At 40.5% G+C, this 16,045-nt stretch overlaps 1 protein-coding gene across 1 annotated transcript in view; it reads right to left on the bottom strand.

Moving 5' to 3' along the window:
• Positions 1-886: 886 nt before the first annotated feature.
• Positions 887-16,045, bottom strand: part of LOC127568008 (trichohyalin-like) — a 108,426-nt gene continuing 93,267 nt past the window's right edge. The window contains 6 exon segments of the mRNA XM_052011288.1: positions 887-3,139; positions 4,431-4,535; positions 5,309-5,388; positions 6,313-6,430; positions 7,143-7,192; positions 11,134-15,345. Of these exon segments, the coding sequence (XP_051867248.1) occupies positions 3,029-3,139; positions 4,431-4,535; positions 5,309-5,388; positions 6,313-6,430; positions 7,143-7,192; positions 11,134-15,345 (4,676 nt within the window). The 3' untranslated portion in view covers positions 887-3,028.

The raw sequence follows: 16,045 nt of genomic DNA, 5'->3' as shown, positions 1-16,045 counted from the left end.
CAATTAACCCTTTCTCATTACACAAATAAAAATCTAAAATAGCTTTCTCCTTAGTTGCTTCCTCAACATATTGACCTGGAAAACCATCACATACACATTCCATGAATTCGTCCTTCACCTTATTACTTTTTATTTCCCAGAGGGCAAAGAAGGGAATGGACAGGAATACAATTCCAAGTGGGGAATGGAAGGGAATACAATGGAATATAGGACCCAGAGAATATATATGCAGAAATATAATGCTCAGATGAAAATGGACAGGTTTGAACACCCATGGGGAAAGGGGAAATGAAAAGACCCCCAAATGCAGTAAGGGGGTGAGTACAACATATTTTAATTCAGCTGCCAGCAACCCTGTAAATAAGATTTAACCAGGATTTTTAATTTATCAAGGTGAGTCATAAAATGATTGGCAAATTATTCCCTACAATATTATTTTCACCACTCCTTTCCATTCCTGGGTCCTAGTGTCAGAATTAAACAAACTAGGCAGGTGGATAAGGAATAAACTTCTCTTTCCATTGGGGTCATTATCTCCTTATACAGATTAATGTCAAAATTTATTGATATTTTTATGAAGTGCCTCTGGCTAATTTACTGCATTAAAAGTTGCTGCTATTGAGGAATAAAATTTTGCCAGGATTCCTTACGCTTATTCCAATAGGTAGGATCTCTATTTAACATCTTGTCCAAAGGACAGTTCTGAACTCTGTCCATCACATGCAAGTGTTAGCTTGGGTTATGCGCTCAAGTCTCCTAGGGCCTCTGCAAATAGAAGACAGGTTCCAGGGATGATGGTCTGGTTGTACAAAATGGTATATTCGTATTGTATCAAAGATATAATTAACATCATCCATTGGTCAATTTACAGTGACACAATCTGACAGTCTTTCTAAAATGTTTTATTGGTTTGAGAATGTAGTGTCAACATTAATATTTGCTTTGCAGTAAACACTGCTTAGAAATTGCAGAAGATCTCCCCATTCTAAAACAAAATAAACTGAATCCAATGTAACAGCTTCAATTCCCCAACAGAAAACTCTCTCAACCAATCCTCTTATACTTGAGACCTCAACAAGATCAAGAAAGAAAACTCAGCTCGCTGCCTGAGGTAGAATCTGTTCAGGAAAGCAAAAAACAAAATCAGCATGTACAACATGTGAAAAAGGAATTGTATAAACAACAGTTATGTACATTTCTCTTTAAATCAATCCCTGGACTGGTTTCCATAGATCTTGATTTAACCTAATCCTATTGTTGCCATCTTCTGTTATTGAAAAATTTCATTTGTCTATGGTACAAGCACTTCTCATCACTTAATACTTCCAAAATAATTTAGTTTCTCAAATCTAAACATGCCCCAGTCATGTATCTCGGGTAAGAAGTGCCTGTTACATTTTTTATAAGTAGAAAAACACAACTGAGTTTTTTTTAAATGAAGCATTCCTTCAGGAGTTAGAAGCATGATTTGTTGCAAATGCTGCTGGCTCTGATACTTAAGGTTGTCAGAAAGAGAAGGCCTAATGTGAGGAAAGAGATGGGGAAGAGAAAGATCCATTCCTTCGGCCTCAAAGCTGAGTAGGCCTCTATTTAAGTTGTTCATTGATAACTGCAGTGTGGTCAAACCACCACCACCACCCATGTCAACACTGATGTCCTGCTAAAAGATAAACAGAGGGCAAAATACTGCAAATTTCACAAGAACTGTCCATCACTGAAAACTGTTTCTTCCTTAATGCCATCTTCGCTCTTTCATCTCTTCATCATTCCAGATAACTGATTTCCATGTTATCAAAGAGGAAACAGTTATTGTTTGGAATATCTCCACTTTCGTGCGTGCCCAATTAATCATTAAAACTTTTAACCATTTTGTTTCACAAAACAATATCCAAGTAGCCTTTTGGTAGAAGTAAGTAAAAACAAAAGCTGGAGCATCATTCAAATTTGACCCGCAATCAGTGCATTTATTTAAAGTGGGTTTCAAGACCATCACTGTACACTTAGAGTCCTGATGGCTTGACTTTCCTAGCAGCCCTTGAATTCCCTTCTCACTGACTGAGGATTCACTTCCATGACTTGATTCGACTGTTCTTTGGAGAGTACGATTTAATCTGTGCATCATCTACAATATTCCATCCCTATCTTTAATCCTGCATCCTAGAGTGTTCTTGACTCCATGGCCATGAGCAAAGTGTGGCAAAAATATGTAAATAAGCACTAGAGATTGAGGCAACATAGTGCTACTGGCAAAACCCTTTTCTGTTTGGCAACTGACCTATTATTAGTCACAACCAACAAATCATTGACATTTATACTAGCACTGAACAAGGAATTATAGTCCAATGGCTCAACATCCCATTTTTAAAAAATGTACTCTCTGATTCTGGTAATGCAGGCTTTTCTCCAGGGAGGAGGTGGTGACTGAGTAGTTGACCAGACAATTTCAGGGAGTAGTTATAGTCAACCATGTTAATGTAATACTGGAGTCACAAACAGGTTAGACCGGGTAAGGATGCCTATTTTTCTATCCTATATATAGATTATCGAATCAGTTGTGTTTTAAAAACAAATTAGCATCCTTGTGGTTACTTTTTTGATACCAACTTTTTATTTTCAGGTACTTGAAGCCGACTTCAAGTTCTCAATTAGTTAAAGGGGAAAATACACTCATGTTCCAGGATTTTTAGTCCAGTAACACAACCACTGTCTAACTATACCCTTCTCTGCTGTGGTTAACATATAGTTTAAAACCAGATCCCTGTAAAGCTAAGCTATTACTTGCTGATGGAATCATAGAACAATGTAGCACACAAGGAGGCTATTCAGCCCATCATATCTGTGCCAGAATGTTGACTGGGAAGCCTTCTAAAGAAAGTAGTGTAAGTTGCAAGTCAGAAACTTGTGCAATTTTTACCAATCTTTTTCTCAGCAATGTGTCGTAACAGTGAAGCGTCTCATTATATCTTTTGTTTAAAAAAAAGCAAGTTTTTGTAACAGGCAGCTGGGCACAAGTTTGACAGGAGGCTCCTTATTGCTGGGATAGCAGAGCACTTCGGTTAGCTTTCATTTTCTCCAGCCTCTTCGATAGGTGGCTGTTGCTCATCTCTAGCTCCTCAATTTTATCCAATGCTGAGCGGACCTATCGGAGGAAATAGAATCATAAGATCAACCCAGATTAGTATGTGAACAACGTACAAGTTACACCAGCACAACTAATCATCCAATGAAGTATGGAACACAACAGCAGCCCAAATGTTATTCCTTGACTAGAGACAGCCTTTTCAAACACTTCACATTATTTGGGTTTCTTTACCTACATGATCCACTTTTCTGGGAAATTTGCAGTTTTTCCATTTCCCTACCTTTCCTCAATCAAAATTGGGTCATCAAGTTTCAATCTATTAGAGTATAGAAACACCATGAAATCACTGACTGTCAAGGTGGGAGGGTAAACATTTATATTGACTAAAGCAGTAGTAAGCTGCAACTGTTTCCAGTTAAGCCCAATCCTCTATAGAGAGGTGCAAGCCCGAGAGAAACTGGAGGAAAAAAAACTAGAATTGTTTCAGAGATGAAGGACTTCAATTGCATGAACAGACTAAGAAGCAATGGTTGAACTCCTTGGAGCAGAAAGGTTAACTGTTGATTGAGGGGTCCAGACAAAATAAATGAGCAGAAAATTCTTACATTAGTGAGATTTAAGAAACAATGGACACAACTTTAAGGTGACTGGCAGAAGAATCAAATGCAAATTTGGGAACCAGCAGGTAGTTATGATCTGGAATGCATTGCCTTAAACAAATGTAATTGTGCTTTTCAAAAATGAATTGGAAAAAATGAAAACAATGCAAAGTGCAAAAAGGAAACAAATGCAGGGCTATAGAAGAAGAGGCAGAGGTTTGGGCCGAACTGGAATACTCTTATAAAAAGCCGGCACTGGCTTGACAGGGAGAATGGTCTGCTGTAATAATTTAATAAAACTAACAAACTATCATACAGAGACTTGATCAGTCTTACACTACAGAAACCAATTATCAAGAGTCTTGAATATCTCACCTAGTCTAATCTGACCGACAATTTCCTTTATTAGTTTTCTAGTTTAAAAAATTAACGATTTTCTTTTCACCAGAGGTTATTGACTCTGCTTCACCACAGTTTATAGGATCAATATCCAACTGGGCATGTCAAACCAAATTAAGTCTTGTCCGTACACACAATAGCTCACAGATTATTACGTCAACAATGTTGTGAAGAGCTTCTATCTCTTCACAACATCCCAGGGTGGTGTTGTGAAGAGATAGAAGCACTCACAAGCTTATTAGGAATTAGCTTTTTTATGTAACCTTCTAACTAGACATCAGATATACTTGTTTGCATCAGCATATTCTGTCACTGAGATCCCTTAAATAACTGTCAAGCCTTCACCTTACCTCTCTTTGGAGTTTGCGCTTCTCAGCTTTAAGTTCATCTTCCACTTTCTCTGCATTTTCTGCTGCTGTCTTGTATCGCAACACCTGGCCTTCAAGTCGAATGATCTGAAATAATTTCCAATCCAACCATCCCCCAAGAAAAAATAGAACATTAATCAATTTCATAAGAGGTAAACAGAAAGCTTCACATTAATGTAGAACAAAGGATGTATACAAAAGCACTAGTCAATAATTGAAAGTTCACAGTGTGGCAACTAACATCCCTCAGCGCTTTTCACAGTGAGTTAATTTGCCAAGTTCAGCAACTTAATCAGTAGTGAAATAATTGCCAGCTAATTTATTATTATGTATATGGGTAGTTGAGGGTGGAATGTTGGTTAAAGGTATAGGGAGGACTCCTTGTTCATCAAAACAAAAATGCTAATGGAATATTCAACATCCCCCTGAATCATAGGAACAGACAAAAAACAGGACATCTGATATATGGCACTTCAAAAGTCAAAGACCCCTGGTGAGGCCTGACCCATGCAGAAGCAAGGCAAAACCCAACTGAACTAAGATGATAGCACTCTTCCAGAACAATTCCTTAATCACAAACTATGATTTATCTTATTGCAAAAAATACTCAATTTTTGCTCCAGGGATCTAGGTCCTGGATTTTTGCATCTTCTTTAACCAACTTTAATATTTAAATTGGACCACAAGAACATTTTGAATCAGAAAAGCCCACTAAGAAGGATATTGAATAGGTAGGTTGAGATTCTAGGTGGAGTCACCAAGATAGGGAAGTGCACATAGAGTATGAGAGGAAATTGAATGGTTGGATCGGATCAAAGATAGAATAGAGTTCACATGCAGGAATACTGTTAAATTCTTACGTTTTGTTCCAGTGCAGTTATTTCCTGTTCGGTCTTGGTGAGTTTAAACTTGTATTCGCTGATTTGTCTGTTAGCATCTCCTTTAAAATAAAATCCACCAGTTATGATTAGCCAAGGCCTGTACATTTTGAGGGAGTGAAAGATTTACAAGTGATCAGGGATCTGGCCTCTAAATTGTTATAGTACCTGACAAGAGCAGATTTTTAGCTGTACCACACAAATAGAATGAGCCAAACACCAGGAAGAAGGTGGGGGTGGGGGCAAGGCAACACTGGAGAGGAAAGAGCAAATCAAACATGAGGGTCAAAGACATTCTGCAGGCTTATGGCTAAGAGGAACAGAAACGTGGAACAGGTACCTTATTAGTTTGATCAATATATGAACCCAATTGGTCCAACATGTTTCCTGAATAACCTCATTAAATTTTGTCTAATACCAAAATGCAGAAGACAAAATTTCTTGAGATCTTTAAGTGTTTACAAGCCAATGGAAACAGGGAATTGAATGTTGGGCAGGAGGGCTGGCCTGTCTTGGAGAGGTAATGTGCTCATCACCTTTCCTTGTATGGATACCATTTAAACGATAAAAAAAAGTATAATTTTGACTTTCGGTAACAGTGTTGTAGCCTGCTTCAAAATGATTGCTGCAATATCTCATTGTTGTGACTTCCATGCGATAATATCTTTGTTTTGCAGCTAGGGAGAGCCAAGAACACATGGGTGAGCAATTTGTTTTACAGTCATTCTTTGAAAGGATATGCAAAGTTTTTTAAAAATATGCTGCTCAATGAAGCATATCTAAACACATGAGTGATAATTTGAACAGGTTGGGCATCCAGTCAGTAAGGGTGTGATGCCATTCTCAAAGTAGGCCACATTGGGCAAGGGCCCACTGGAGCACATGAGACCTGTGTTTAGCTACTATTTAATACCATAACATGAATCATACTTGCACACCATAAACACAGACACACATTAAACAAATGACAGGAATTTGAGGCTTACTTTGCACATCAATCACCTGCATGTCCATCCCATTTTCCAAGATTATATCACTGAATGCTGCCTTTTCTGCCTTTCCACTCTTGGTTTTCTCATCCAGTTGTGCTTTTAATTTTTTAATCTAATGGAGAAAAGAAAAATCAGAATCAAAACTAAATTCGCACAAGCTAAATATGAACACAAAATTTATGAAATACATTAATAACTAATCTGCCTCAATGTGTCATCTACCTTCCCACAAATCCCCATCTCCCAACTTCTGTGATCTTTTAGACACTCATGACTTCCTAAATTACAATATTTTACCGTCTGCTTCGTTACTTGGTTTGACTGGCCAAAGCCTTCACTTTACAGAAAATCTCTATTACATCAATCCAGGCACAATTTAAAACGGCACTCCAGACATGCGTCTGACTCAACACAACATCCAGTTTGCGGAAATAAAAGAAACAACTCATAAGGCAACTTATAAGGCATAAAAAGAGAGACTGCAGATGCTAGAATCTGCATAAAGCCCTCCCCATTCTCTTGTTCCCCCCTTCCCTCAACTTTATCTCCCTGTCTGCTTGGTTCCTTCCTCTTATTCTCATTCTTCCCTCCTACCCCTCTAACCTGTTTCTCATCCCCTCTCTGTCCTTGACCCTTAACCTCCCTTCAATTTGTCCTCCTTTCCCCAGCTGTCACCCTCCCATTTCCTGTCCTCTAGTTCCTGCCCAACCCATCCCCTCCCCCTGCAGCTCGTTTCCACCCCTAATTGCCTTCCTCCTGTTCTGCTTGCTCAACTCATATCCTTCCCTCACCTTACCTGTTCTCCCCTCCCTGAGGGTCCTTACCTGTTCTAATAAGGCTTCCTTTTCATCTACAATTGTATTTACCCTAAAATCTGCAGAAGGAAAAAAGAAAACTTTATGAACAAATCAGGGTACGAAAACATTCTTATTTAAAAGAATACACATAGGACAAAAGAGAATGAGGAAATGCTGAAGTTAGTGTAGAAAGTTAAATGAGTTATTCACATACCACAAAGCACGGCAAGGGTGAGCCCAGGTTTAGTTCAACGTCAGTATGAGTGCTGGAACCTCGGGCTGCATGCAAACAGTCTAATCTTCCATTTTGTTTAGCATGCAAATTCCCTATGGTCAAACAGAACTGGAACACAAAATCTCATTATCCTGGTAATTTGGGGTTACATAAAACATTACAACACACCAGAGTCAGAAGTAGGCTAGGGGAAGGGGGTAGAGAAGGGGAGAAACAAAGGCAGGCAGTGAAAGAGACAGAAGGGAAACACACACACACACACACACACACACACACACACACACACACACAAAGTAAGAGACAGACTGTGAAAAGGACAAAATGAAGCTGACAGTATGAAAAGAGAGCAAGACAGACTCAGATTACACAAACAGGTGTAAAAAAGAGAGAGAGAATCATCCAGTGGACTGGCCAGCTTTGTGCCCTGGCATCATGACATACAATCAAGTTGCATCCATGCACAATACCAGTCACACACATACTTAGTATTTTCACTGTGTTTGACTTAGATGGTAACAGTATGTAAGGGGGTGCCCCTTGGTGTGTTATAATTTTATTAGTGCACTATTGTAATTGACAGGTTATATTTTCCAAAAGGAGTTTACAGTTATTTATTTTAGAAACTACGCAACTACTACAGTTAGTGGGAATGAGTAGACAACTTGTGGAATGACAGGTATGAATTGCAGGAGAGACAAATGTTAGACAAGAGTTGCAGTAAAACTCCGATAATCTGGCCTCCGATTGGTCACAAGTCTGGCATCTGGTTTACTAATTAGTCCAGAATGTGAGGCAGCGTCTAGACTATGGGCTAGGTGTGCAACTAGGGTCAGTGTCTGGAATATCAGGGGGTCAGGAATATGGGGAGGTTTGTGGACCCAGCATTGAGTGATGTATATTTCCTACTCCCTTTAAACTCACTGGGTTTCACTGGAAATTTATCATACTACTGTGTAACATGTAAAGAAGGGGAAATAATAGTGTATTTGGGTATTAATAGGCATAATATCCAATTGTACAGAAAATTGGATAGCTTAGTCTGGCACTACCAAAGTTCTCAGGGTGCCAGATTTTCGCAGTTTTTACTATACTTAGACTTGTTGTGCAAAAAAATGATCACCAGGAAAAAAAATATGCTAGAATTCACATTTCTATCATTTGTCCTTGAGTGAATTGAGACCACATTTTAACTTACAGCTAAACTGAGGAATGTAGCCCCATTCATTGGGCAGTGAGTCTGTGATTCTCTTTAGGAGTGGGGTGAGTGTCTGAGTCTTTTAATTTTCTCCAGTATGTGGTCTCTCTCAGAACAGGAGTAAGTATGCATCCACGATTCCTCTAATAATTATGGCCTATAGAATAATAGGTAGATTTGTGTGTTCCCTCAGTGACAGGACACTGACCTGTTATAGTGATTTTGCCTCACCCACAATGATGGAATAAAAATCTCTATTGATAATTTTTCCTTAAAACAATGGGTTTTGTCAGTTTGTGATTTTTGTGATACAGTGATGTGCCAGTGGTCTAGTGATTGTGACAGTAATGGGTGATGTACAGAAGTGTTGATTGCCCTAAGTAGGAAGACCATGAAATGTTGCATGATTGGAGTAGGCTCGAAGGGCCAAATGGCTTATTTCTGCTCCTAATTTTGGTAGCTACTTCTACTAAACACAAGAGTCAAAATACAGTACATTCAATCAGGTGGCATGCACCGTGTGAAAGCAGGTTCTCCCTTTCCAGTACCCTGCTTTCGGTTTGTTACTATCAACTCCCTAATGACAATTTACTAACTGCCTTCCTGAACAGAGGGCCTTTAGCTTAATCCACAACTTAACCCATTACTAAGCAGGTTTTCCACTCCTCTTACCCCTAGTCCTCCTGGAGGCATCAACTCTTCGACTGCAGTCCCACAGCTATTGATTGGTTTCCTGTACTCTTTCTGAGTACAAGACACCAAAGGTAAACAGAGGAGGATATGCAACTTCATAACAAGCTTAATCCTCTGCTCAACCAATAAGAAACAACACACTTGCAGCAATGCTCACCAGCTACAATTGAGAAAAGAAATCTATGAAAGGAATAGGCAGGGCTGTGCTCTGAAGATTCTACGATGCTGCAGGAGAGCTTTGACCCCCGTCTTAAGGACAGAGGTGAAGTGGCTAGCTGACCTGCCACTCAGGTGAGATAAGAGCTCAGCATGAATCTGGGAAATTAATGCAGGTATGTAACAGATATCTGAACACATACATATTGATAAACAATGACATAAAATCCTGGCACAGAACTAGATATGTGCTATATACCTACATCCTTGCATATACACATGCACACAGACATTTTTCAGGAGTTACTGGATAATAATCATACTCCTTCCTAAATAAAAGGTCACTGAAACCAATGAACCACTACCCCACCTCCTCCTTACTAATGTCATGCACGAAATGGCCTGTAGCAACCAGAACTTGTCATTACTAAGTTAATGACAGAACTATATTCCCATTAATAACAGCTGGATCCATATATGTATGTGCTCAGGTTCTTCCAAACTCTCTGATATGGAGAGTCTGGGCCCAAACCTTTTCTCACATGTGTAAAGTGGCAGTGGCTCAATTCAATTTAAAATATATAATACATAATGACTCTGAACTCAGAACAGTTTGATCAAAATGTTCAAGTTGTGACCTTTTATTCAGATTCAGATTCCAGCTGTGTCACAGTGCCTCACTTATGCAATGTGCCTATTTTAAGACTGTTAATCCATACAAAAACTGTAACATAACACAGTAGTCCAGTACACCAAGACTTTTTCAACTCTCCAATAAATGTATTTAAGGCAATGACAATAGAAATTCAAATAGTTTCTGATGCAGTCTGTGCTTCTTTGATTTTAAATAGCTGTTCAGGGTTTCTGTAAGCCATGTCTATCTTTCTAACTTCACAGCAAACATGAACTTATAAGTGAGGTGATGTTTTTCAGGGAACATCCAAACAAAAAGCAGAGGAATAGCAGGCCACATAAAGGCACAAATCATCACATGCAGTTATTAAGCAGACAGGCATCATATTGTATCATAAGGAACCTCTGTCTAACCCAAGAGCCTGTCCCCTGTACAGCTAATGCAGGAGCTTGGACAGTGATCAGAAGCAGAAACCCTATCTGGTCACGATGCAGTAGTCATTGAAGAGTGCTCAGGAGCAAGACCTGACTTGATCTGAGACCTGACTGACCTTGAGTCACTGGGCACTGATCAGGGAAAGGAATCCTGAATGATTTTCTCTGCCTAATTTTGGCATGTTATGGCCAACTGTTGCCCCCTTACATTTGTTTTATGTTCAAAAAGAAAATGTGGATTTCTCCAATATTTGTGGTATTGAAAATTCAAATTGATTTTGCATTCAAAACACTTCATTAAGCAGCAAATATTGCACCATCAAGTAGTAGCCATGTGGCATCAAGAAGATCAGTTTAAGGCAGGCTGCCATTTGTGGTCTGAGAGGAATGTGCAAGGTTTAGCTTGGTTTTCTCATAAAGAACATGCACATCATGGAAAACTGAAAGAACAGGCAAGATGTGCAGGTAGCCAAGGGCTAGAGAAGCTGTGTGCTGGTGAAGCAGGATTGAGCATGGCTCAGAATATAGTGCAAATAATAGCTCAAGGCCAAATGCAAACTTTATCATAAATGACAAATATACAAATTTATATTAAAATAACAATTCTGATACAGTGAATTATTACAGTGTAGTTCTATAGTGCAATCTGCAGACTTCTAATAAATCTTATGATAGCGAACACTCATCTTTACTTTTGCTTTTTCTCTTACTATCCTTTGCCGTCTCAGGAAGCCCCATTTCTTCTTCTGTTTCTTTCATATTGCCTTCTGCTCCACTAATGCTGCACGTGCCCCTTGGACTCTCACCCTGCTGTTGGTTGCCACGATAGTTGGATTGCCTCGAACTACTGTTCCTACGCTGGCACTTCTGCTCATCATATGCTGCATCCATATTGCAATGAGTACTGGGTTTTAGATTCTCACTGGACCCTGCACTCACAATGGACCTAGGTTCAGTCTCACTTTCAACAGATGTCTCTCCCCTTTCCTCCTCACTCTTAGGTGCCTCCTTATCATCTTGAATTCCATCTTGCAACATGTCATTCATCTCTTCATTCCACTCAAACTGATCCCCTTCCTCAGCATCCTCATCTTTGTCTCTGATCTCTTGTTCTTCCATACTACTCTGAGTAACTGTTATATCTTCGATCCTTGTTTCGTTTATCTCAGAGTCCTGTTGCTTTTGTTCTTGGTTGGTTCCAGAAGATTCTCTTTCACCCTTTGCAGGATACAGTTTGTCACTATCCTGAACTCTTTGGTTGGCAACATCCTCCAATGCCACTCTACCCATTGCTGGATCCTGCTGCACACCTTGTGCTAGTTCCTCTTGTCCTTCATTCAACTCAGACCTTGTTCTTCCATCATTTTCTTCAGAGCCACTGACAACCCCTTCAGATGTTTGGGCATTATCCCCCTGCATTTTATTCCTACTACCGATATCCAGTATTTGCCCAGTTTCTTTCTCATCCCTAACTTGCAGGTTCTCTTGAGCTGCTGACTCGTCAGTTACTCCGATCTCCTCCTCTCTCACCATCTCTTGTTCAATTTTGTTGTCCGTTACCTTGTGAACACTCTCTGGTTTGCCCTCACAGATTTCTTCAAAGCTCTTGCTTTGCATTTGATTGGTTTTGCAGCTCTCATGAACTTGTCCCTTTAAATAACACTCAGTTTCTTCAACCATGATTTCTCCCAGTTTTTCCTTTACTGCTAGATCAGTAAGCTTTGCTTCTTCTGACTCTTCAACTGCACACATCTCATTCTCCTTTCCCTGAATGCTTCCTAGTACGTTTGTGCCATGCTGTTCTTCACTTTTTTGGCCGGACTTGACCTTATCCTCTTCTTTATCTTTAGGATCTTTAAAGTCATTATTTTCCTCTCCTCTTGGGCTCTTGACATCATCCTCCACTTCTCTGGAGCTTTTGACCTCTTCCCCCTCCTTATCTCTGGGCTCTACAACCTCACCACCTTTTTCTCTGGGGCCTTTGACTTCATAACTCATTTCACTCATAATCTCATCACTCTCTTTGGGGCTTTTGGACTCATTCACTTCTGCATCTCTGGGTCCTCTGACCTCATCACCCACTTCTCTGGGGCTTTTGATCATATCCCCCTCTTTAACCTCACCCTCTTCCTCTCCTCTGGGAACTTTGATCTCCCCCTCCTCCTCTCCTCTCAAGCCTTTGACTCTATATCCATCTTCACGAATGCTCTCATCATCTGCTAAAATGCGGCCTTTGACCTCACCTGTATCTTCATCCTTTGGGCCTATGGACATATCTCCCTCTTTGCTTCTTGCCCTACCACCTTCTTCTCTGGGGTCCTTGACCTTATCCATCTCCTCTGTGGGGCCCTTGACTTCACTAACATTAGAATCGATAACCATATTCCCCTCTTCACCGCTGAGTCTGTCCTCCCCTCTGGGGCCTTTGATCCCTTCCCCCTCTTCTCTGGAGTTCCTGACAACATCCTGTACCTCGCTTCTGGGGCTGCTGACTTCATCTCCCTCATCATCTTTGACCTCATTATCTTTTTCTCTGGTGCTTTTGATCTCATCTTCCTCTTCACTTCTGACATTCTTTTCTTCTCTGGAATTTTTAATCTCATCCTCCTCTTCATCTTCGGCTTTACTGTCCTCTTTGGGACTTTTAACCTCATCCCCCTCCTCGTTTCTGGGGTTTATGACCACATTGTGCTCTTCTCTGAGGCTTTTGACTTCATCCCCCTCTTTACCTATGACCTCATTGCCCTCTTCTCTGAGACGTTTGACTTCATCCCCTTCTTCATCTATGACCTCTTCATCCTCTTCTCTGAGGCTTTTGACCTCATCCCTTTCTTCACCTTTGGAGCATTTGACCTCATCACCCTCCTCTCCACAGCTCTTGACTTCACCTCTGACCTCATCAATTCCCTCCATCGGACCTTTGACTACATCGCCCTCCTCTTCAGGTCCGCTGAATCTATTTGGTATGGGGTGTTGAAACTCACTTCCATCTTCCTTAATCTTAAACTGACTGTTACTATCTCGAGAAACTTCCATCTCAAACTTTTCTTGTTGGATTTCCCATTTTGCTTCATACTCTACCTGACTTTTAATATTATCTTCTTTGGAGCCCTTAGTCTCATATAGATCATCTACTGGGATTATGCTATCATTTTCTTCCTTTCCCTGGTCTTTCTCGCTACCATTGTCTTTATCCACACCAACCTTGGAGCCCTTGAGGGCTCTTTCACTTTCATGGCTACTGACCTCACCAATCTCCCAGCTTTCTCCATCATACAAGATTCCACATGTCCAGCTCTCTTTGTCAGTACCCTCATCTGTTCCTTGACATTCAATGACACTCTCTTGAACGCAATTTTCACTTTCATCCATTCCATGGCCTTTAATCTCCCCTGCATTGAGGCCTTTGTGTTTTTCCTCATCTTCTCCGAGTTCCCCTGCTTTATCCTCATTCTCTCTGGACCTCTTGACTTCACCTTCAAATTCTCCAGCATTAATCTCAATCTCAGTTTCTGCCCCTTTTTTTTCCTCATTCAGTATAATTTTCTGGAGACAGTCATGCTCTAGACTATCTTCCACTTTTCGTTGCTGCAACAGTTGTCTGGCTCCATCACCTGGCTTTGCAGCTGGATTGAGCCGAGCTTCATTTGCCAGCTGTTCTTTCCCTAGTTCCAAATCCTTTCCTTCTCCATCCTGTTGACAGATTTCTGTCCTCTCTTTCACTGTCACATCATCCCTCCAATCTTGATCTTCATTAAGAATATGTGCATGGTTAACTTCATCTCTGATCAAAGGCCCTCTCTCCCCTCTCAGATGGCAAGCAATCTCTTCATTTTCCTTCAACTCCTGCATGGCTGCTCCTTTTAGTAAACCATTCCCTACCTCAACATTTTCTGCCATTTCCTCTATTTCCTCCAGCTCTTCAGAAACTGTGAATCCACCAGCTATGGGTTGCCTCTTTCTCTCCTGATCTCTTCCCCTGTCTTTCTCTGCCCCATCCATTTCATTGATGCCTTCCCCACTTAACTTAGATTGATCATTTTGATCTGACTGAATGACTAGCAATTGCCCAGCCTCCCCGCTCTTGATTACATCACCCTGAAGACCTATTGGGCAGATTTCACTCTCCTGAGCTGTTGAATGGAGCTCAATGTCCCCCATGACTGCCTGCTCATGTTCTGTTTCTTGTACCACCATCCTAGCTAGTTCCTTCTCTTCAGCCTGATATGATTCAGCAGGTCTTTCTTGTGCACTTGTCAAGTTCTCCCCTTTCAGCTGGACTGATCCTATCCCTGCATGGATGGTCTCATCCATATCTTGTGACTTTTCCTGCAATTGATGCCCAGACATCTGCTGCTGGAATATTTCTACAGCTTTTTCTACCACATTCTGCACTATTTCCTGAGTTTGCTCCACAATCATTTGATAGTCAGCTCCTGTTTCAATATCATTAAAAGTCTGGTTAGCTTTCTCCTGCAGCTGATTCCCATTCACTCTTGGGTCACTTTCACTCTCATTACCCTCTCTGCAACCATAGCTGTGCATTCCTTCTTCAGATCCTGGGGCACAGTTTATTCCCTCAGATACCTCTTTACCTCCAGTGTTTTGTGTGTCACATGCACTTTGCTCTGCATCATCAAGATTAGCTGCAGTACATTCTATCTGGTCTGCATTTCCATTATCTCTTACAGTCATTGTTGGTGTATCAGTCTCAGTCAGTTCCTCACAATTCTCAGTTTTGTCCTTTTCTTCCACATTATCCATTAACATCTCCCGATTCCCAGTCTCCTCCATCAGTTCATCAGTTCCAGTATTCTGCATGTCTCCTCTTTGCTCAACAGCCTTCAAAATCTCATTCCTCATTTGCAATCCATGGCTTTCTCCTATAAGGATCATTGGAAGAGGTGAAGACATTGTGCCTGAGTTAACCCTTCTGAATTAGGACTTTTCTCTAAAGAGCTGTAATTTGCCAAGCATTTGTAGTCCCCAAACAAAAAAAACTGCTTATGCTGGAAATCTTAAATTAATTGTTCGCATGAATGGCCACCAATCTGAAACATCAAATCTGTTTCTCTCTCCACAAATGCAACCTGATCTGCTGAGTATCTGCAGCAGTTCTGTTTTTACTTGTAGTTCCCAGTTCTCCTGGCTTTTGTAAAAACATTGGTGCAAAATTTTCAGAGCAGCCCTCAAGGGACTTTGATAAAGACTAATTAAAACTGACTGATGTCATTAATTGACCCAAAACTTGTTTAACCTTTTATGATGTTGGGCATAATTTACTAATTGTGTTTTTTTAATTCACTTTCACAATCTGGCGATTCTTGGAAAGTCCAGCATTTATTGCCCATCCCTAATCGCCCTTGAGAAGGCGGAGGTGAGCCACCTTCTTGAACCACTGCAGCCTTCTTGTGAAGGTACACCCACGATGCTCTTGGGATAAGAATTTCAGGATTTAAAACCCAACAATGATGAAGGAATGACGTTTCCAAATCAGGATGGTATATGGCTTGGATAAGAACCTGCAGACATGAAGTTCCCATAAACTTGTTGCTGTTATCCTTCCTAATGATAGAAATTGCA

Source organism: Pristis pectinata, chromosome 1 (genome assembly GCF_009764475.1).
Source record: "Pristis pectinata isolate sPriPec2 chromosome 1, sPriPec2.1.pri, whole genome shotgun sequence".
Lineage (NCBI taxonomy): Eukaryota > Metazoa > Chordata > Chondrichthyes > Rhinopristiformes > Pristidae > Pristis > Pristis pectinata.
This window is presented reverse-complemented; position numbering and strand designations above follow the sequence as displayed.